Raw genomic sequence first — 23910 nt, 5'->3', positions numbered from 1 at the left:
TTGGAACAAATACAAATAGAGCAGGCCTTATGGTTGTGCTCCTCATCTAAGCAAAACACACACTTGTCATGTGAATTTTTATGTGGTATCTGACGCCCAAAATTACATTTGCTCTTTTCCTCAGACATTGGCTACATAGCTGAAACAAAACCTACAGCAACCAAGCTCAAGTAGTAAGAAAAATGAAAACCCCAATGGGGTACTTATCTTTTTTGAAGTCTTTGGACGAAGGAGTGGAATGGTCGAAGTGTATGTCGTCTGCGGCTGAAACGTTCTGAGGTCTATGCATGCAGACATCACATTTACAGTCCCTGGTTTATGGCCCTACGTGCGACATCCCACGCACCTACAGCAACCAGGCTTAAGCTTTTGCATAGGAGCCGACGTCAGATCGCCTGAGAGCTGGAAATCCCACAGTATGAATACTGCAACATAGGAATAGAAGGACATCAAATGATTTATAAAAATCAGTGCATACCAAGATGAAATACTCCCATTCTAAAGGAGGTATGGACCCCCTCGAAACTGATTACATGTATAGATCTGCAATTGTAGGACAGCATACATATCTGCTGACCTCACAAGACCAAAACGTAGTGAAAGTTTTGAAACATGAGGAGAATAAATCTAAGCGGACTTCCCTGCTTAGTTTAGCAGAAACATATCGGTGTCAAGTGGGAATGGAAACCAAACCAGTAACTAAATGTATCAAAAAACAAAAGAATATAAAGTGAAGAATCATATAAGAAGGCAAGAAATGTGGAAAATGCATAAATATAGTTGCAAGTATAGAAAACCCACGGAACAACCTCATGTTGATAAGGACCAAACACAGGAATAGTTACGAAGAGGTGAATTTAAAACCAAAACATGAAAGGTTAATATTAGTGGCCCAAAACAGTGGACTGCGTACATGTTAGTTTATACAATCCATTGAACATGTGGGAGAAACAAACAAATGTAGATTTTGTAAATCAGAATTGGAGTCAGTCGCACATCTTGCTGCTGATTGTAATGGCAGAAGGACTGTATACTGAAAGGCATTATAGAATGTGACAAGACTGTTGCACTGGGGATTGTGCAAACACTACAATACTGAACTAGGTGAAAAACACTGGAAACATAAGCCACAGAGCATCATAGAAAATTATGAAGTTTACATCACATGGGATCATCCATTATCAACAGTTCAAAAAAAGATGAGAGAAAACCAGGTACGGTAGTCCATGGAAAGAAGACAAAAGTAGCATTTTTCACTGAAACTGCTACACCCAGTGACTACAATGTCTTACATACAGAGAGACACAAAGTCATAAAATGCCAGGATTTGCAGGGAGAAATAAGGGTAATGTGGAAGACAGATACCCAAAACAATTTCAGTAATACAGTAGGAGCAATGGGTCTTATAAAAAGGAATTTACAATCATATTTAGATATGTTACCAATTCATGTTACCCCATATGAACTGAAGGAGGAGTCATTACTGGGCACACTGCGGGTGCTGCTAACAGCACTTCTGGCTAATATCAAAGATTGAAACAATACTAATTTCATGAACTTTAATCATACTTTGACTTAGGAATGGAGTCCATTCCCATCATGGTATTAGAAAAGTACAGTTTTGTACCTACCATAAATGTAGATGTTCGAGTGCTAATACAGCTGCAGTCATAACAGATGGGTTCTCCTGCCGTCAGGCGGGTCCTCGGTCGGCCGAATTCCAAAGTCTAGGTCCGGCGTCAGTTGTTGTCGCTTCTTCCCTGACGTCAGTGCGACAGGGGTATAAAAGAAACAGCCGACGCCATTTTCTTCAGTTGTTCTTGCCCCAGATGTCAGGTGCCCCCAGAAGGAAGGCAAAACATAAATTTATGTAGTAAAGCAAATGCAATATAATCAAAAAACAGTAGCCGCAAGCAAATACACCATAAAAGAATACCCCAATGAGGTTGTATGAGGAGGTGTTAGCCATAAGGCCTGTCCCAAGAGGGGAAGGAGGGTGGGAAAACCTGGACTGCAGCTGTATTAGCACTCTAACATCTACATTTATGGTAGGTACAAAACTGTACTATGTTCATCGTGCATACAGCTGCAGTCATAACAGATGGGTAGAATCCCAAAGCTAATAAAGGGGGGTAGAATCCCAAAGCTAATAAAGGGGTGGTAGGCACTAAGTGGAACTAGGTGGAGCCAGGATGCCCTGCAAGACTGCAGTGGAAAAGCCCGCTCTAGTTTTGGAGTATAATGGTAAGTGATGGTGCTTGGAGAAAGTATGTACAGAACTCTAAGTGGCTGCTTCCAAAATATCTTTGGTAGGAACCCCCCTGAGGAAGGCAGCAGAGGTAGCTGTGGCCCTTGTGGAGTGAGATCTGATGCCTTTAGGTACAGTTTTACCATGAAAAGAGTAACAAAAGCGTATGCAGTGGGCTATCCATTTTGAGATTGTCTGTTTGGAAATAGGCTTCCCTTGAGCACCTGTAGCCTAGGACACAAAGAGTTGGTCTGATTTTCTGAAAGGCTTTGTTCTGTCCAAATAATAACGAAGCTGTCTGTGAATATCCAAGGAATGTAGTAGCCTCTCCCCTTTGTTTTGTGGATTAGGGTAAAACGTAGGTAAGTGGATAGCCTGATTCAAGGCTACCCTGGATACTACCTTTGGCATAAATGAAGGATTGGTTCATAAGGAAACTCTGTCCTGATGGAAAATAATGAAAGGCTGCACAGCCATGAGGGCTTGTAGTTCCGAAACCCTGCGTGCTGAGGTGATAGCTAGAAGGAAGGCTGTTTTCCATGACAAATATTGCAGATCTGTTGAAGCAGCTGGCTCAAAAGGAGGCAGGGTTAGTTTTTCTAGAATGAAATTGAGGTCCCAAGCAGGTACTGGTTGCTTCCTTGGGGGTTTTATATTCTTAGCCCCTCTGAGGAACTGTCTTAAGAGAGGGTGAGAGAATAAAGGAGGATGAGTGTTGTACTCTGCAGAAATGGCTGAGGCATGGATTTTGATGGAGGAGAATGAAAGCCCACTGCTTAGCAGCGTGGCTAGGTACTGTAGTATTTGAGGTAAATTCAGTATTCCAGGATTCTGACCCTTTTTCTGATTCCAGACACAAAACCGTTTCCATTTTGCGGAGTAGGCTTTTCTAGTAGAAGGCCTTCTGGCCTCCAAAATGACATTCTGCACCTCCTTGGAGAGTAGGGTCTGCTGTGAATTTAAGGAATTCTCCATGCGGCTAGATTGAGTGTTTTCAGCTGACTGTGAAGAGTTTTGAAGTTATGCTGAGTCAGCAGAAGAGGCATTAGAGGCAGGATCCATGGTGAGGAATGCGTCAGGCTCCTCAGGAGTGGGTACCAGTGTTGTCTTGGCCAGTCTGGAGCAATGAGAATCATCTTTGGTCTGTCTACTCTGGCTTTTAATAGAACTTTGGACAGCAGTGGAAGAGGTGGAAAGGCATAAACCGTCATTGTTGTCCAACTGAAAGAGAGTGCGTCCACTTTCCAGGCCTGTGGATGAAAGGTCCTTGAGCAGAATTTGGTCAATTGGTAATTTCTGTGGGTGGCAAACAGATCTATGTCTGGCCTTCCCCATGCTTGAATTATCATTGTAAAAACTTGAGGATGCAACTTCCATTCGTGTGGATCTGTCATATTTCTGCTCAGGTTGTCTGCCAGTGTGTTTTCCTTCCCTGGCAGGAACTGTGCTTGAAGTTGGATTTGCAAATCCAGAGCCGTGTTCCAAAGGGACATGGCTAGTCTGTACAGGTGATATGAATGAGTTCCTCCCTGTTTGTTTATGTACCACATCACTGTGGTGTTGTCTGTTCTTTTCAATAGCTGCCCTGGATGCAGTAGGTCTTTGAAAGCCATAATGGCATTTATTACTGCTAGCATTTCCTTTTGATTGATGTGTAGGTGCTTTTCTTTTTGTGACCATTTGCCCTGAATGCACCGATCTGTCATGTGCGCCCCCCAGGCGTAGTCCGAGGCATCTGTTGTGATGACTTGATTTGCTTGAGCCTTGCAGAATGGGAGACCTATGTTTCTTTGGCATGCTTGAGCCCACCACAGAAATTCCTTTTGAAGACATGGAATCAGTGGTATGATTGTTTCCAAACTGTGGCCGTGTTGAGACCATAAGTTTTTTAGGTACCATTGAAGTTTCCTCATATGCAGCTTTGCACATGGGATTAGCAGGATGCAAGATGCCATGAATCCCAAAGCCTGCAGGATTTTCCTTGCAGTCAGCCTGGTGAAGGTTGCCAGTTTTCTGAAGTACTGAGTTAATTGCCCTTGTTTCTCTGGCGTGAGGTAGGCCATCTGGGTGTTTGTATCCAAGCTGGCACCCAGGAAAATTATTGTTTGAGAGGGTATTAGTCTTGACTTCTTTTTGTTGACTGTGTATCCCAGAGATTTCAACAACATTATTACAAACGCCAGGTGTTTCAGAAGAGTGCGTTTGCTGTCCGCTTGGATCAGGCAGTCGTCCAGATATGGGTATATTTGTATCCCTTGAAGTCTGCAGAAGGCAATTACTGATGCCAGGCATTTCATGAACACTCTGGGCGCAGTAGATAAGCCAAAGGGCAATGCAGAGAATTGATAATGGGATGAACCTGCAAGAAATCTGAGGTATCTTCTGCAATCTTGTCGGATTGGGACATGCAGGTATGCCTCCTTGAGGTCCAATGTCACCAGCCAAGACTCCTTGCCCAGCATGGGAAGAAGCTGCTTTAATGTGAGCATCTTGAACTTTGGAACGAGTAAATATGTGTTTAGGATGGATAGGTCCAAAATAGGTCTCCAATCTTTGCCCTTCCTTGGCACCAGGAATAGTCTGGAATAAAAACCTTGACCCTGTTCTTGTGCAGGTACATCTTGAATAGCTTTCATGTCCATGAGATCTGAAATTTGTTTTTGTGCCTCTGCCCTTTGATTGTGTGGCAGGTTTGGCATGCCTCTCATTTTTGGAAGGGTGTGAAAGTGGAATCTGTAGCCTCTGTCTATAATGTCCAGGATCCATTTGTCTTTTGTGACAATATGCCAATTTTTCGAAAATAATGCCAGTTTCCCACCTAAAGGTGCTGCCATTTGAGCCTTGCTTGGCATGCAAAGGGGAAAGTCATTGGGTCTGCTTTCTGAATGGCTGTGAACTATCCTCACCCCCTCTTGGTGTAGGTGTTTGCCATTGAGTGCCTCTGAATGATCCTTGAGATTGCCCTCTACCTCTCGGGCGCCTGTATCTTCCTCTTTGAGGTCTGTCTGTGGCTGGAAAGGACCAATTTTTTGAAGGCCAATTTCTACTGAAACGTGGCGGTTGTACCTGTAGGAAATCTTTCACTGTTTGCATTGATTTTGCCTTTTCCTCCATTTTCTTTAATACCTCCTCAGCTTTAACACCAAACAATACATCTTTTTGAAGAGGTGCATCTAGTAATTTAGCTTTGACATGATCTGGTAAGGTTTGCTCTTTGAGCCAAGCATGTCTACGTATGACTGATCCTGTAACAACAGCTCTACAAGAGGCCTCTAAAGCATCAAAACCACATTGCAAGTATGTTTACCCACTTGCTCTGCACTATGCAACAAATCCTGCAACTCCTTCAAGTCTGGTTGTTCAGGTTGTGACATTTTGCTTTTCAACTGAGATAACAAAAACTGTTGATACTTTAACATATGGAACTGATAGTTTAATGCCCTCATGGTTAAAGTGGCCGAGGTGTATACCTTTTTCCCCCACCTTTCTAAAGCTGTGGAATCTCTCTCTGAAGGTAATGGATTTTTGGCAGTGGAGGCCTTAATTCCCTTGGGACCCTGTGAAATAGTTTCTGGGTCAGCCGCATGGCTTTTGTATAGGAATTGGTGTGAATCAGGCACCCAGTAATACCCGTCAGGCTTGACTGGAGCTGGAGGTAAAGAATCTGGGTTAAGGCTGGCCTCTGAATACACATCATCTAATATGTCTAAGACAGGAGGTATAGCCAGAGGCCTGTGCTGAGGGAGCAAGAGGAAATTCCTGAGCCTTTTCTTGGAGTCTGAGTACTCTTGGCCATTCCAGTGGAAGTGTTCCCTCAAGGTATGCAAGGTTTCCTCAAAAGAGTAATCCTCAGGGGGGAAGACAGAGGGAATGGACTCCTCTGCATCAGAATCTTCAAAAGGGGAGTAAGAATGTTCCTGGTCCTCAGAATGCTCTGAAGTAATGGAGGCCTGGTCCGAGCAAAGGTATTCTTCCTCCACTCTGGGCCTTTTGTCCGGGGGCTGATAAGAGTAATCAAATCCTCAGCCATTTTGAGCATCTGCTTTTTAGGCATGGGGCCTTGAGAGGGGCCCTGTGGAGCTTGTCTTTTAGAATGCATGGCTGCTTTAGATTTAGTGTAAGCCTTAATGGAAAAAGAAGAAGGCCTGAAGACACCTTGAGAGGTGGCAGGCCTGTCTGATAAATAAACTGCCTCTGCAAGGCTCAAACTCAAGACCCTGTATACTATTGTCACAGTAGTTAACTACTAAGCCATCATAGCTGTCCGACCAGCACTTGCGAACTGCTTCTGCTTCGGGCACCGCGCGGCAAGAAAGACTGAAGAAAATGGCGTCGGCTGTTTCTTTTATACCCCTGTCGCACTGACGTCAGGGAAGAAGTGACAACAACCGACGCCGGTCCTAGACTTTGGAATTCGGACGATCGAGGACCCGCCTGACGGCAGGAGAACCCATCTGTTATGACTGCAGCTGTATGCACAATGAAAATCCCAAAAGACTTGGAGAAATTGAAGAGAGAAGCGTAGTTTCTGGTGTGTAAATTTAATGGTGTGCGGTATAAGCTGGTCATACTTGAGATTGTCATGTATTATTAACACCTGGAAGTTTACTGTGAGTTACAGTTTTAATGACAGTATTTGATGATTTTATGGTGAAAGATTGCTTTTGATTTTGGCAACTTTTTGAGGTAAAGATTATTAACTTTTAGTTACGTACTCACCATAACTTTAGATGTTTGGGATCCATCTCGCCTACATTCTGTACTGATGGGTTCGGAGCCGATCCCTCGGCTCCGACTCGGCACGCTTATGCTATAGAGCGAGGCCTCTTATTGGCTGAGCTATCTTTATCCCAGGATGCACCACCACTAATCCCCCAGATCTTGTTTGTCCGCATTCATGCACACATGCACAACTTGTTTATATAACATTGTTAGATGTTTCAAGATGAAACAACAAGATTCGGACCTTCTGATATCCTCTGATCTCCAAGGAAGGGGGAAGGAGGGTGGGTTATTAGGAATGTAGATGGATCCCAAACATCTAAAGTTATGGTGAGTACATAACTAAAAGATGTTATGTGATCCTATCTCGCCTACATTCTGTACTGATGGGACAGCGTCCCTAGCACCTAAATCCCGGGTGGCTCATTGGAAAACACTCCTGAGCACTGTGGAACCAAATGAAGCTCGTCCTCTAGATGCCACATCTAATTTGTAGTGTGAAATAAAGGTGTGCGGGGAAGACCATGTAGCCGCAGCACAAATGTCACTAATAGCAAGCTTAGAATGAAATGCTATCGAAGTAGCCATAGCCCTTGTAGAATGAGCTTTGACAGAGGCGGTAAGCTCTTTGTTAGAATAAAAATAAGCTTGAGTAATACAGTCCCTGATCCATTTGGCAATAGTGACCTTTGTGACAGCTTTGCCCAATTTATTGTCTGCAAAGGATACAAACAACTTATCTGTTTTCCTTGTTTGTTTGGTCCTGTCTAAATAAAAACGTAACTGTCTGTGGACATCTAATGTGTGGAATATGAACTCCGCTTTGTTAAGAGTATTTTGGGAAAAAACTGGAAGCTCTAACGATTGTTGTAAGCAGAAACTAGAACAGACTTTAGGGACAAAGGAAGGATTTGGCCTGAGGGATACTCTGTCTTTGTGAAAAACCAAGTACGGGGGTTTTACTGACAAAGCCTGAAGCTCTGAAACTCTTCTGGCAGAAGTAATCGCCACCAGAAAGGCTGTTTTTCCATGATAGAAACTTTAGATCACATGTAGCTGCCGGTTCAAAGGGGAAAGAAGTCAAGGCGCGTAACACTATATCGAGATCCCATGGAGGTGCAGGATGAGAAATCGGAGGTCTTAATAGAGCAGCACCTTTCAAGAAGGTCTTACACAATCTGTTGCTCATTAAAGGAGGGTCCATGGATTCGTGAAAATTAGAAATTGCTGCCAATTGTACTTTGATGGTAGAAACTGAAGAGCCTTGATTGAAAAGAGAAGTCAGAAATTTTAGTACTTCTGCCACGGGAATAGAAATGGGGTCCAGGCCCCTGAGTTGAGCCCAAATAGCAAATCTCTTCCATTTGCTAGAATACAGTTTCTTCGTAGCAGACTTATGGGCCGAAGATAATATGTGAACAACATCTGGATCCAATGTATGACTCCTGACTATCGTCGGAAGAGGAGGAGCCAAGCCGTCAATTTTAAGGTGTGAAGGGACTGGTGGAATAGTCCCGACTGATGAACCAGTAGATCTGATCCAGGAACCATGGACCTCCCAGGGCATGTTTCCGAAGATAGGGAAACCACACTTGACGAGGCCAGTAAGGAGCAATTAAGATCATTTTGCTCCCCAAGAGAGATGCCTTTTGAATCACTCTGGGAAGGAGAGGAACTGGCGGGAAGGCATAAAGCAAGCCGGTGGGCCAAGGATGGACTAATGCGTCCATGGGGCTCTTCCCCGGAGCCGGGGTTAGGGAGAAGAATTCTTTGCACTTCGCATTCAGAGGAGTCGCGAAGAGGTCGCAACACGGAACTCCCCATTCGCTGAAAATCTGACTTGCAACTGTCATATTCAGAGACCATTCGTGAGGAGAGAGGATGGTTCTGCTCAATCTGTCGGCTATCACATTGGACTTGCCCGGTATGTGAGTAGCCACTAGGAAGCGTTTGGTCGAGACTGCCCATTCCCAAACTCTCATGGCTTCTCTGCAAAGAGGATAGGATCTGGTCCCTCCCTGTTTGTTCAGATACCAGACAACTGACATGTTGTCTGAGTGAACAGCAATTACGCCCTGAGGGAGATAATCGTGAAGGGCTTGAAGGGACAGAAGTACTGCCCTCATTTCTAAGATGTTGATATGAAGCAAAGTCTCTTCCGGATGCCATTTGCCTTGGACTGACCTGCCCAGGGAATACCCCCCCCCCACCCCGTCTGGGAGGCATCCGTGGTCAAAGTGGCCGCCGGAGGAGGAAGAACAAAGGGTTGTCCCTGATCCAAGTTGGAGGGCACTAGCCACCAGCGAAGGTCCCGTCTGCAAGATTCCGTGATCCATACAAGGTGACTGAGGGGGAGTTCCTGAAAGGACCACTGAGCTGAAAGAAGCCACTGGAGAATTCTCATGTGCAACCTTGCCAAGGGGACTAGAAGAACTGTGGCGGACATGGATCCTAATAGCTGCAGGACCATTCTGGCTGGGGCTTTCGACCTGGGAAGTAAGGCTCGAACTTGAGTCTGTATGGTTTCTATTCTGTCTGTAGGTAGATAGACCCGCATTTGGTTTGAGTCTATCTCTACCCCCATGAATCTTATTCGTTGAGATGGCAGCAACACAGACTTTGGCCAATTGAAGGTGATTCCAAGGGAATTGCCCAGAGATATAGTGGCTTGTAGGCTCCGCAGAAGTACATGTTTGGAGGTGGCAGTTAGGAGCCAATCGTCTAGATATGGAAAAGTACAGTTTTGTACCTACCATAAATGTAGATGTCCGAACTGGATAGCATCTGCAGTCATAACAACTGGGTTGTCCTGTCGTCAGGCAGCCCTTCAGTCGGCCGGATTCCAAAGTCCGGGTCCGGCTTCGGCTGATGTCGCACTCCACCCGACGTCATCTCTGTTGGTCTTCGGGTATAAAAGCATCAGCCGACGCCATTTTCCTCAGTGTTTCTTGCCCCAGATGCCAGAAGCCCTCTTGCAGGCTAAAATTTGGATAGATGCCAATGTTTCAAATAGATAGAGGTAAACACAACAATCAGCATGTATGTACATATATACAAACAAATACACCATAAAAGACTCCCCCCCCAACAGCTAGCTATTAGGAGGGTAAACACCCTAGGAGTACCACAGAGGGGAAGGAGGGAGGGTAATCCTGACTGCAGATGCTATCCAGTTCGGATATCTACATTTATGGTAGGTACAAAACTGTACTATGTCCGTCATGGATGCATCTGCAGTCATAACAACTGGGTAGAATACCATAGCCAACTAGGGGAGGAGGATAAAGGTAGATTATGGTGTGTTTAGGATCCCTTGCAGTACAGCAGTGGCAAACCCTGCTCGGGATCTGGAATATAGAGGCAAATTATAATGCTTGGCAAATGTATGCACGGAGGTCCAAGTAGCCGCCTCAATAATGTCTTTGGTTGCCACTCCTCGTAAGAAGGCTGTGGTAGTGGCTGTTGCCCTTGTAGAATGAGGTCTTATGTTTTGTGGAATTGGTTTTCCATGGAAGGAGTAACAGAATCGTATGCAATTTCCTATCCATTTGGAGATTGTCTGTTTGGAAATAGCTTTTCCTTCCCTTCCTGTTGCATAGGCTACTAAAAGTTGGTCAGTCTTTCTGCTATTTTTTGTTCTGTCCAAGTAGTAGCGTAGCTGTCTATGTACATCCAAGGTATGCAGTATTCTTTCCCCTCTGTTTTGTGGGTTGGGAAAGAAGGTAGGTAGGTGGATTGTCTGGTTTAAAGACACTCTGGATACCACCTTGGGCATAAATGTAGGATTAGTCCTCATGGACACTCTATCTTGGTGGAAGATTAGGAAGGGTTGCACTGCCATTAAGGCCTGTAGTTCCGAAACCCTCCTTGCTGAAGTAATTGCCAGCAGGAAAGCAGTTTTCCATGGCAGGTGTTGTAGGTCTGCTGTTGCTGCTGGTTCAAAGGGTGATAGAGTCAATTTTTCTAGCACAAAGTTTAAATCCCAAGCTGGTAATGGTGGTTTCCTTGGAGGTTTTACATTCTTGATTCCTCTGAGGAACTGCCTGAGCAAAGGGTGCGAAAAAACAGGTGGATCAAAGCTGTATTCTGCTGAAATAGCTGATGCATGTATCTTGATGGAGGAGTAGGACAGGCCTGAATGAAGAAGTTCGCCAGATACTCCAGAATGTTAGGCATATCTATGTTTGACACATCTTTTCCTCTTTCCGTACTCCAAATGACAAACCTTTTCCATTTTCCAGCATAGTTCCTTCTTGTTGAAGGTCTGCGTGCTTCAAGAATAATGTCTTTTACTCTTTGGGAAAGTTCTGGATTAGCTGCTGCTATGTGATGTTCCATGCAGTTAGTTGCAACGTTTTTAGGTTTGGATGTATGATGCTGTAGTTGTTCTGAGTTAACATCAAAGGCATCAGGGTATTGGCCACATATTGTTCGAGACATGCTCCTCAGTAGTGGGTACCAGTGTTGTCTTGGCCAGTTCGAGCTATCAGGATTATCCTTGGACGTTCTTCCTTGATTTTCAGTAGTACCTTGTGTATCAAAGGAAGAGGTGGGAATGCATATGCTGTTAGGCCTTTCCAGTTGAAGGAGAGCGAATCCACTTTCCATGCTAGTGGGTGGGATGTCCTTGTGCAGAATTTTTTGAGCTGGTGATTGAGAGGTGATGCGAATAGGTCTATCTGTGGCATTCCCCATTTCTTTGAGATGGTCTTGAAGATGTCCGGGTGCAGCTTCCATTCGTGGGCATCCGAAGTGGTTCTGCTTAATATGTCTGCTAGAGTATTGTCTTTCCCTGGTACAAATATTGCCTGTAACTGGATGTTGTAGCTGAGTGCCAGGGTCCACAGCTCCAAGGTCATTCTGCATAGGGGGTATGAATGAGTGCCTCCCTGTTTGTTGATGTACCACATGACTGTGGTGTTGTCTGTCCTTATCATCAACTGGCCCTCCTTGAGAAATGGTTTGAACTTTTGGATTGCCAGTTTTACTGCCAGCATTTCTTTTAGGTTGATGTGCAGGTGAAGTTGATCCTGTGTCCACAATCCTTGCACGCATTTGTCCAGCATGTGGGCCCCCCATCCTAGGTCTGAAGCGTCTGTTGTGATGGTCTGGCTTGCTTGACTTCTGCGAAAGGGTAGGCCTGGGTTTGACTGGCACGCCTGAGCCCACCATAGGAACTCCTGTTTTAAGCATGGAATTAGTGGGATTTCTGTTTCTAGACTGTGTCTGTGTTGGGACCATAAATTCTTTAGGTACCACTGTAGTTTTCTCATATGTAGTCTGGCAAATGGAACCAAGATTATGCATGATGCCATGAAGCCCAAGGCCTGCAGTACTTTTCTTGCTGTTAACTTGTTCAGTTTTGTTAGTGCCAAGAAGTAAAGAGGAAGTTCTTTTGTTTTTCTGTAGTCAGGAATGCCATTTGTTTTACTGTGTCCAATTCAGCCCAAGAAAGTCCTTGTTTGGGATGGTATCAGCCTTGACTTTTGTAAATTGACTGTGTATCCCAGTGCTTGTAGCAAGTAAATGACCCTTTGTAAATCTGTTGTCAGCTTGCTTTTGTTGTCCCTTGTAGCAGGCAGTCGTCCAGGTATGGGTAAATTTGAATTCCTGTAGTCTGCAATGGGCGATTACTGATGCCAGGCATTTTGTGAATACTCTGGGCGCAGTAGATAAGCCAAAGGGCAATGCTGAGAATTGATAGTGCTCTGATCCTGCAAGAAATCTGAGGTATCTTCTGCAGATTGGTCGAATGGGGACGTGCAGGTATGCCTCCTTGAGATCTAGAGTTACCAGCCAAGACTCCTTGCCCAGCATGGGAAGAAGTTGCTGTAGGGTCAGCATTTTGAATTTTGGGACAATGATGTATGTATTTAAGGTGGACAGGTCGAGAATTGGTCTCCAACTTTTTCCTTTCTTGGAACTAGGAATAGTCTGGAATAGAACCCCTTTCCTTGCTCTGCTGTTGGCACTCTTTCCACAGCTCTCATGTTTGCTAACTCCATTATCTGGTAGAGCCTCTGTTTTTGATTTGGAGGTAGATTTGGCATTCCTCTTTGACTGGTAAAGTGTGGAAGTGAAACCGGTAACCTTGATCTATGGTTTGTAAAATCCACTTGTCTTTTGTTATGTAGTGCCAGTTCTTTGAAAATAAGGTTAACTTTCCGCCTAGAGGAGCTGCTATTTGTTCCCTGGTAGGCGGATTTAGGGTTAAGTCACTGTGGTTGTGCTGATGTAGTGGCAGAGGCTGTGTCTGTGCCTCTGTTGTTACCTTGCCACTGTCGCTCTCTGTAGGCACCTCCTCTGGATTGGTTTCTGCCTCTGGAACGTCTATTCCTGCCCCTTTGAAATTTTGTGGAGTCAGGAAAGGACCAATTTTTGGCAGGCCAGTTCCTGCTAAACCTTGGGGTTGAACCTGCAAGAAATCTTTGACAGTTTGAACAGATTTTGCCTTTTCTTCCATTTTCTTCATAACCTGCTGGGCAGGTGTACCAAACAAACTTGTCTTGTCCATAGGAGCATCTAGCAGCTTAGCTTTAACATGATCCGGTAAAGCTTGTTCCTTTAGCCATGCATGCCTTCTTATCACTGTGCCTGTCATGGCTGATCTAAATGAAGCCTCCAGTGCATCATAGCCACATTTTAAGGAATGGTTGCTAACCTGTTGTATGTTATTTACCATCTCTAATACATATTTCTTATCAAGAGATTCATCAGTGGTTAGTTTTTAGTTAACTGATCAAGCATAAACTCTTGGTATTGTATCATGTGAAACTGACAGTTTAAAGCTCTAGCTGAGAGAGTAGCTGAAGTGTAGACCTTTTACCCCATCTGTCTAATGACCTTGCTTCCCTTTCAGAAGGAGTAGGGTTTTTTGCTATGGTCGCGGCTACTGCCTTGGGACCCTGGGATATAGTTTCTGGGTCTGCAAGTGGGGCCTTGTAAAGGTGGTGATGCGATCTGGCACCCTGTAAAATCTGTCTGGTTTGGCAGGGGCTGGGGTAAAGAATCTGGAGCGGAGCAAACATCATTGAAAGCATCATCCACCACAGAGAGAACAGGAGGTATAGCTAAGGGCCTGTGCTGTGGGAGGTGCAGAAAGGTCCTAAGTCTTTTTCTGGAGTCTGAAAATCCTGTTGCTGCCATTGGAACTGTTCTCGCATGGCATGCAAGGTTTCCCCAAAGGAGAATTCTTCTGGTGGGGAAGCAGCTGGAATGGATTCTTCAGCATCAGAATCTTCAAAATTGGAGAAGGGAGCCTCTGGCTGGTCAGTTATGTCTGATTCATCAGCAGATTCATCAGAGGACACTGGCTCAGGGGGCTCTGCCCTAGGTCTCTTCTCTGGGGGCTGAGAGGCCCTATCTGGGTGAGATTGAGATCCTCTAATTAAAGAAATTAAATCTTCTGCCAAAGTAAGCATTTGGGAACTAGAAGAGGGCCTGGATGTGGAGGGTTTAACAGGCACTGTTTTAGTAGTCTTGGCTGCTTTAGCCCTGGCGAAGGCCTTAATGGACATGGCTGCTGGAGGCCTAGCAGCACCACGTGCTGGGGTAGAGACATCCAAGGGATGGTGTCTGATAAGTCAACCACCGTAGTGGGTAAAATTTCTGAGGTCGATTCAAGAGTTGTAGCAGGGGCCTCAGTTGTAGGAATAGGTTCAGCTGTACTTAGATCAGTTTTCTCGGTTTCGCCGAAACCGAGACACTCGCGTTTGCTTAACCATGGTTTCGCCGAAACCGCGGACCGCGAGTGTCGGTCTTTATCTTTGCGTTTTTGGTAGATTGGGTAGTCGGAGGATCCGACGGCATAATGTACGCAAAATCAGAACCGAAAAACTGTTCTGCAAACTCCGACCGGCCTAAGCGCTCGTCGGTTGAAAGAAGCACAGGCCGAACAGGCTGCTACGTCGTGGGCTGGGCCTAAACAAGGCAGACAGTAAGAGTGGAAATCTTTATGAGGTATTTGTTTCCCACAGGTTAAACAATTGTTAACTTTTTCTGACATCGGCTGAGGCAAGAAAGAGTCCCCAACGGGTACTTAGCTTTAGAAGTCTTCGAAGTAGTATTCGGTAGAAGTAATCTCTGGATCCGACCGACCGGCACTTGCGAACAGCTTCTGCTTGGCACGCGCAAGAAAGACTGAGGAAAATGGCGTCGGCTGATGCTTTTATACCCGAAGACCAACAGAGATGACGTCGGGTGGAGTGCGACATCAGCCGAAGCCGGACCCGGACTTTGGAATCCGGCCGACTGAAGGGCTGCCTGACGACAGGACAACCCAGTTGTTATGACTGCAGATGCATCCATGACGGACATCACCTGGAATCCTAGACTTCTCAGGTGAGCAGTCACGACTGCCAAGCACTTGGTGAACACCCTGGGAGCTGTGGTGAGACCAAAGGGCAGCGCACGGAACTGAAAATGACTGCCTCCTAGGCTGAAGCGCAGATGTCTCCTGGACGCTTGATGTACCATGATATGATAATACGCGTCCTTGAGATCTATGGAGCACATCCAAACACCTTTCTCCAGCAATGGGAGAATGGTTTGTAGGGTGACCATTCAGAACTTGGACTTTCTGACTGAACGGTTTAGGATGCTGAGGTCCAAAATGGGCCTCAAGTCCCCGGTCTTTTTTGGCACCAAAAAGAATCTTGAGTAAGTCCCTAATCCGATCTGGTCTGCGGGGACCGGTTGGATGACTCCTTTTTGCAGCAGCTTTGAAACTTCTGAGGCTGCGGTATCCCGTTGACTGGGTGGCGGGTCCGGGATTCTTTTGGACTGAGGGGGTTGGTGAGAGAATGGGATGGAGTAACCTCCGGCGATAATCCAAAGCACCCATCGGTCCTGGGTGATACCTTCCCAGGCCTTTAGGTGCTTGAACGACCCGACTGGCTCCGGAGCAGCACAGCCGGGCAATCCCTCAGGGACTATGAAAGGCTGAAGAGCCACGAAAGGACTCGCGGTCTCCAGTGTTGCGAGGGCCTCTGCCGCCTCTGGGATGGCATCTTCCTGAATAATTTCCCCCTCCTCTGCCTCTGGAAGGGGAATCCTCCTGCTGAGAGGGGTAAGGCTTCTGAGATCTACGGAACCACATTTTCCCTCCTCTTTTAGCCTTGGGATAAGGCCGAAGGAGTGGAAAATCGTGTTCCACGGCAGTCAGAGTCTTACCCTCCTGTTCACAGCGGGTTAGTGTGTCTTTTACCTTGGATCCAAACAGGGAGGACCCATCAAAGGGGGCGTCGGCAAATGAAGACTTAAAGGCCTCCGCAAAATGACACAGGCGGAGCCAGGCTTGTCTCCGTAGAGCAACGCCTGTACCCGCCGCTCTACTCGCCCCTTCGGCTGCATAACAGATGAGCCTCATGGACGAGTTCGAAATGGATGACATTGTAGCCAGCTGAGAGCCAACCGTCTGGGCCAGCTCCTCAGGCAGGTTACCCAAGAGGGTATCGGATAGCTCCTTAATCAGATCCCTCTGAAATCTGGTAAAGTGCGTAAGGTAGTTCAGGGACCTCAGTGTAAAGGCCGCTGAACTGAGGGTGCACTTTCCGTACCGATCCATGCTCCTAGACTCTTTATTAGGAGGATGGACGGACGTAGAAGCCTCTGCTACATCTTGCTGGGTAGCAGATGCCACCACCAAAGCATCTACAGCCACACCTTTAGTTAGGAACTCTCTATCCGGGGGCGCAGAGAGAAATTTGTTCGGACGAACAGGCACCGGCTCCACAGAGTCTGGGTGTTCCCACGCCCTCAGACAGATCAAATCCAAGAGCTCGTCGAAGGGCGGAGACACCCAGGAGGCGGAGGGCTGAGCCCCGAAGGCCTTCAGGAACACCGACTCATCAGCAGAGGGAGGTTTGGACTGCCAGCCGCCTCGTTGTTTTAGGGCTTCCAGGATGTCTGCAAAGGAGACATCATCCGAGGACGACTTAGGGGACCCTTCTGCATCATCGAGATCAGTGTCGGATGTCAGAGACTCATCAGGGGAGTCAACGTGCTTCCTCTTGCACGATCTCTTCCTGGGGGGTTCTTCCGAAGAGGCTTCAGAAGGACCTCCAGGAGGGGGAGAAACCCCAGCGGGGGTAACCTGAGGCCCAGGGGCTCCGCTGTCTAAGGACAGGGGAACTGCCAACGACCCAGTCTCCGTATGTAGGGAAGGAGCTGGGGAAACCGTGGAAGTAGCCAAGGAAGATTTGGCTAATGCACTCCTCATAGCCCTGAAGGCGGGACCACCAGAATCCTGGGAGGGTCCCACCTCCGTGGCCACGACAGTGGGTGGCACTCCCGCCGCCGACGCACCAAGAGGGAGACTTGGGACCGAAAGCATCAATCCCGAAGCCTCCCCCCCAGGGCCGAAGGAAGAAGTCCGTGTACTGAACTCAGACCCAAGAGCCGGAGTTGGAGCAAGGGTCCGGCCCGACCCTAACACCTCCACAGGTTCCACCAGCACCGGCTCCAACTGTGCAGAAGCTGTTGGAGGAGGAACCACAGTAGGGGAATGGACCATCGGCTCCGAAGCCAAATGGGCTGGAGCCGAGACTAGCTTTTGGAACACCGGAGACTGGAAGAGCCGAAGGAGCACCCTGTCGATGTCCGAATCAGACATCTTGGATGATCTAGAGGATACCGATCGGGCCCGAACCGATTTCTCCATCGGCTCCGAAGGGCACGGGGACCGCTCGAATGGACTCAACAACTATCGGCTCGAGGAGGTTTCAAAGAAATTCTCGGTGCCGATAAGGACTTCGCCGAGGGGAAGAGTCTGAGCCGGTATCCTTATCGGCTCCAATATCAGTGGAGCCGATGAGGGTGACCCGCCTCGATGCCCCAGACCTCGGCTCCGAAACCAGAGGGGTCGAGGCTGGAGGCATCGAGGCAGACCGTTCCGACCTCGGCCCCGAAGTCCGTGGAGCCGATGGAGAAGTCTGCTTAGCTTTTTTGGCGGTCGGTTCCGACTGACTGGTCGGAGCCGACGCTTTCTTCTTTTTAGAAGGAGACGGAGAGGAAGATAAAGCCTCCTCGAAGGAAGGCTTGATTAATCCCTTGAGGATTAATTTGTTTTTCCTCTCCTGGAGGACTCTGGAAGAGAACGCGTGGCACACACTACACGACTCTTGTAGGTGTTTAGCACCTAAGCAATAGACGCACGAGGAGTGGTCGTCCGTTATGGACATTTTAAAACCACACCTCGTGCACTTCTTAAACCCGGAGGGTTTGTGTTCTTTAGACATAACTGCTATGAGAAAAAACACTATACTTTAGTTGAATTGAACAACTTTAACAAATATAACAACAGTATATATATACATATATATATATTTTTTTTTACACTAAACAGTTAACAGACAAAAAAAAAGAGAGAGAAAGAGAGGGTCAAGACCCTCTAACTTAAACGGGTACTTGACCCAAGAAAGAAACACAAGCAGCAAAGTAACAGGGGAAGGCCCCTCTAACTAAAACGGGAAACCTTCCCTGACTAAAAAAATTACGAATTTACCAACAAAAATTCACCAATCACACAAATATAACAACAATATCTGTTAAAACAGCTTTTGGGTTCAAAGTAAGGAAATTTGTGACAGGAAAAAGCCTAATAAATAGTACTTAGCCCAGCCAATGTTGAGACCACGTCTAAGCTTGATAGCGGCAAACGAGATCTGGGGGATTAGTGGTGGTGCATCCTGGGATAAAGATAGCTCAGCCAATAAGAGGCCTCGCTCTATAGCATAAGCGTGCCGAGTCGGAGCCGAGGGATCGGCTCCGAACCCATCAGTACAGAATGTAGGCGAGATAGGATCACATAACATCTTAGCTTTCTTCGGGTTGAGTAGGAGGTTTGATTCTTTGAACTAGGTTTCTACAGAGGAGAAAGAATTTTAGGTAATGTCTTGGAGCTTATTTAATTGTTGAGGCTGCACATATTAATGTTGAGTCATCTGCATACTGAACTAAACTAACATGGTGACTGGAGGTGTGGAGATAATAAATATATTAAATAGGAGAGGACCTAGGATAGAACCCCAAGGGCCACCTGCGGTAACTGGTTGAAAGGATGAGTAGGCTTGTTGCCATTTAACAGCTTGTTACCTTCCAGACCAGGAGTTTTGTGAAAGTATTACTAATGATGTCTGCACATAAAACATAACTTCTTTCATAAATATGCAATATAAAATCAGTATCATCAGATATACTTCTGATACTAACACTAGTGCACAGCTCATTTTATAATAAAAATTTGCATTTTACATATGTTTTTTGAAACTTGCATCTTTTATAAGACACTGCAAATCACATGAGCTGTGTTCTGAATAAAAGATTTGAGAGAAATGTTTTAGGGAAGCAAGTGTTTCCTGACTTCAAAGAATTCAATAAGCAAGAGTATTAATTAGCCTCCTGATGCTCAGGACTGAATGAGTTAACGTTAGTGACAGCGATGGAGCTTCACAGAAAATTCTGGTTCTTTGTAGCTGTATGGCCACGAGCCTTCAACATCATCTATGCATTCCTTGTACAAGATGCCACTAAGTGTTTGTACAGGTAGGGAGGTGAATATGGTATCTATTCACTGACTCATCCCTTAATTAGCAAGGCAACTTGACTGGTGAAAAATCCTTTCCTTTTGAACAAACAAGCCAAAAGCAAGGTAAAGACAACATAAACAGTTTGTGTACCCAACATTAGATGCACACACAATTGCATTTCATTCGTGGTTATAGACTTTAACCTCACAAAGTAGAGATGAAATTAACACATATACTGTATGCGGTACAGTTGTGTTAGTAAACAAACCCAGACAAAGCATAAATACAACAATGCTAAGCCAATAGTGAAGCAAGATGAATCAGTGCAAAAGAAAAATAAGCAAAGGATAACTGGAATGGAGCAAATCAGTACAATGATTAAATGGAATAAGTATTTTAATCAAAAGAAATAAAATCATGCTGTTAAAAGTATGGAGGAATAAATGGTCACCTGTGAGGATTTTCCTCATTGCCTGTATCTCCTTTATGCTTGATCATTTTGTAATGGCCTACTGACAAAGATGGGCGAACAATCTTCATCCCTGCAATCCTTACTCTGTTTAAGGGATAAACAAAACAAATTTAAGATAAAAACATTGCTAACAGCCTTTTATCCAAATGCAGTTAAACGCTGGACTGAAATGATGCCAAAAATAAAACAAATCCATAGCTCAGCTGGCTCAATAAATGGAATGAATATATACTATACTGCATTCTTGCTAGGATTCCAGACCATAAATAATTCATACTGTAATAGAGCATAATAAACCTCTAGAGGGAGGAAAAAAAAAATGAATAAAGCACTCAAAACAGTCTAGTATGGTACAAGAAAGATTTCTTTGTGGTGCATGAAATAAAAATTTTACAAAAAAGAATTCTGCCCTGAGAAGATTTGATGATACAGCAGTTGTTTGAGTTAATCACCATGAAGAACAGTTGGGGGGTTACGTACCAATACAAAAACAGTAGACATTTAAGGACAGGTCACTGTGTAACAGTAAATCATGGCATTTGTCCTTACCTACCCTGCTTTAACTCGATCATTTTTTTTAAATCACAGAGACCATTTGTCCCTGTAAAGACTGGCACTGGTCCATAGATCCTTAGTTAGCAACAAGACGTTCATATATAGCTGACACCACTAGTAGCACTTTTTGTTCTTTGAGACCCTATGGGCTTCTTAGGGATTACCCAGTGTAGTACTCAGTCACTCTTAAAATAACAAAAATATGACTACTGTAAGGTGAAAAGCACGTAATAAGAAGTTATGTACCTACCATAACGTTCCATGTTAGTTGTCTTCTCTCGCCTTCTTTCTTGCTGGATGGGTTCAGAGCCGATCCTCGGCTCCGACTCGGCACTTGCTAAGCTTGAGAGCTAATTTTACCAGCTCGAGGCAACCCTATATCCCATGATGCAAGGCGTGACTACCCCAGATCTCGTTCGGTAGATATGAAAAAACCCTGCCAGTAACCTTCTTCCCAGAAAGGAAGAAGGAGGACTAAATGTGGAAAGAAAAAACAGCAAATAACCACTAAAGACTAGTGATACTTCCTACTGGAGGTCCATAGAAAGAATGAACAGTACCCAGAGAAGAGTACAATTTCAAGGTCTGTCCAGGCTAGGGGGAAGGAGGGAGGGACGCAAGAAAGAAGGTGAGAGAAGACAACTAACATGGAACGTTATGGTAGGTACATACCTTCTTAATGTTAAGTTGTCAAACTCGCCTTCATTCTTGCTGGATGGGACCGCGTCCCTAGCACCTCTATCCTGGGTGGCTCAATGGAACAGACTCTTGAGAACTGTGGAACCAAACCTAGCCCTGTCCCTGGAGGCCAAGTCCAATTTGTAATGAGAAACAAAGGTGTGAGGAGTGGACCAAGTGGCTGCCGCACAAATGGTGTCAATAGGTAGCCTATCCTGAAATGATGTGGAAGTGGCTAGGCGCCTGGTAGAATGTGCGTTTGGTTTCGAGGGCAGTTGTTTGCCCCTAAGGAGATAAACATGAGAAATGATAGAAGACAGCCATCTGGATAAGGTCACCTTGGAGACCGGAAGACCTTTTCTGTTTTCTGCATAAGAAAGAAACAGTTGATCAGATTTTCTGAATTGTTTAGTTCTGTCTAAGTAATATCTGAGTTGGCAATGGACATCCAAACAATGAAGTTTCTGTTCTGCTCTGTCAGAATAATTAGGGAAAAAAACTGGCAATTCAATAGATTGGTTAATATTTGTCTGGGAAGCAACCTTGGGCAAAAAAGATGGATTAGTTCTTAAAGACACTCTATCTTTGTGGAAAACCAAGTATGGGGGACGGACACAGAGAGCGTGAAGTTCAGACACCCTCCTGGCTGAAGTAACAGCAACCAGAAAAATCGTCTTCCAGGAAAGAAACTTTAATGAGCATGTAGCAGCAGGTTCAAAGGGGGGCAGAATCAAGGATGCCAGCATTAAATTCAGGTCCCATTCCGGAGGAGGATCTTTGACTGGAGGTTTCAGCAGAAAGATCCCTCTAAGAAAGGCTTTGCAAAGCTTGTGAGACATTATGTTTTGATCCGCTAAGCCAATATGAAAATTTGAGATCGCTGCCAGCTGAACCTTAACTGTCGAGGAAGAAGATCCTGACTGAAAAATCTCAGCTAGGAAGTCCAAGACTGACTGTACTGGAGCTGTAAAGGGATCTATGTCCCTAGACTTTGCCCAGAAGGAAAAATGCCGCCATTTACTAGCATAAATCCTTCTGGTAGAGGACTTTAGAGAAGCTACTATGATATGTCGCACGGGATTAGAAATCATAGGAAGCCTGGCTAAGGAAGGAAGTGGAGCAACCAAGCAGTGAGGTTGAGAGAATGAATGGCCTGGTGCAGATGACCCGAATGGTGGGTCAGAAGATCTGGAATTGGATCCAGATGCCAAGGCTGAACCAAGAGATGACGATGAAGGGACGGAAACCAAATTTGTCGAGGCCAGTAAGGGGCAATGAGAATCAATTTGGCTCTCAAGACGGTAGCTTTCTGAATCACTTGAGGTATCAGTGGAAATGGAGGAAAGGCATAAAGAAGTCCCCCGGGGCCAATCCTGGGTTAGAGCGTCTCTGGGGGGATGGCCTGGAAGTGGAAAGAGGGAGAAGAAGTCTGGGCATTTGCTGTTTTGGGGTGTAGCAAAAAGGTCGCAGCAAGGGACGCCCCACTTCTGAAAAATCCCGTCCACTACCGATTGTTTGAGAGACCACTCGTGTGGCATGAGAATAGCTCTGCTCAGTCTGTCCGCTAATAGGTTGGATTTCCCGGGGATATGCGTTGCTATCAGAAACCGATGAGAGGAGATTGCCCATTGCCAAAGTCTGAGAGCTTCTCGACACAGTGGATAGGACTTGGTCCCGCCCTGTTTGTTGATATACCAGACTACGGACCATGGTGTCCGTCTGAACTGCAACAGTCCCTAAAGGAAGAAAGTCGCTGAGGTCTTGCAACGTTAAAAGCACCGCTCTCATCTCTAGGACATTTATGTGCAGATGGTATTCTATGGGTTGCCAAGTCCCGTGGACCATCCTGCCCTGATAACGCCCCCCCCCCCCACCCGATCAGAGAGGCATCCGAAGTGACTGTGGCAACCGGAACTGGGGGAACAAACAGTCAGCCCTGATGGAGTTGTGGAGAAGACATCCACCAGGTTAGGTGACTCTTGCAAGATTGCGTCACGAAGATCTTGTGGCACATGGGAAGCTTCTGGAATGACCACTGGGTGAACAACATCCACTGCAGAAGACGCATGTGGAAGCGAGCTAAAGGAAGGAGTACGATGGCCGCAGCCATAAGACCTAGCACCTTCAGGACAAATCTGGCCCTGATCTTTCTGCTGAGTAGTATGATCCGAACATACTTTTGGATGTCCAGAATTCTTTGGTTTGTGAGTCTTGCTGACATCCCGACAGTGTCTAATTCTGCGCCTATAAAGGTAATAGATTGGCAAGGAGACAATGAAGATTTTTTGGAGTTTATAGAGATCCCTAACTGGTTGCAGATGTGAAGAGTGTAGTCCCTGGCCTTGAGAAGTTGATGCCTGGTGGTGGCAGAGAGGAGCCAGTCATCTAGATATGGAAACACCTGGAATCCTTGACGTCTCAGGTGAGCCGTGACCACTGCCATGCATTTGGTAAACACTCTGTGGGCTGTAGTGAGGCCAAAGGGCAGGGCTCTGAATTGAAAATGACTGGTCCCCAGCCGAAAGCGGAGAAACCTTCTGGAGCGCCTGTGAATTTTTATGTGATAGTACGCATCCTGAAGGTCTATTGAGCACATCCAGTTGTCCTTGCCCAAAAAGGGTAAAATGGACTGAAGCATGACCATCCGGAACCTTGCCTTCTTGACAAACTTGTTTAGTTTGCTGCGGTCTAAAATTGGTCTCCAATCT

At 45.8% G+C, this 23910-nt stretch overlaps 1 protein-coding gene across 2 annotated transcripts in view; it reads right to left on the bottom strand.

Moving 5' to 3' along the window:
• LOC122791616 (beta-1,4-galactosyltransferase 3-like) overlaps positions 1–23910 on the bottom strand; it is a 1219943-nt gene that overhangs the window by 92808 nt on the left and 1103225 nt on the right. For both annotated transcript variants that reach the window (XM_044059417.1, XM_044059416.1), the window contains exon 7: positions 19949–20053. In XM_044059417.1, coding sequence (XP_043915352.1) covers positions 19949–20053 — 105 coding nt within the window. The remainder of the gene's footprint in view (positions 1–19948; positions 20054–23910) is intronic.

This window comes from Protopterus annectens, chromosome 17.part0 (genome assembly GCF_019279795.1).
Source record: "Protopterus annectens isolate FY-2018-M chromosome 17.part0, PAN1.0, whole genome shotgun sequence".
Taxonomy (NCBI): domain Eukaryota; kingdom Metazoa; phylum Chordata; order Ceratodontiformes; family Protopteridae; genus Protopterus; species Protopterus annectens.
This window is presented reverse-complemented; position numbering and strand designations above follow the sequence as displayed.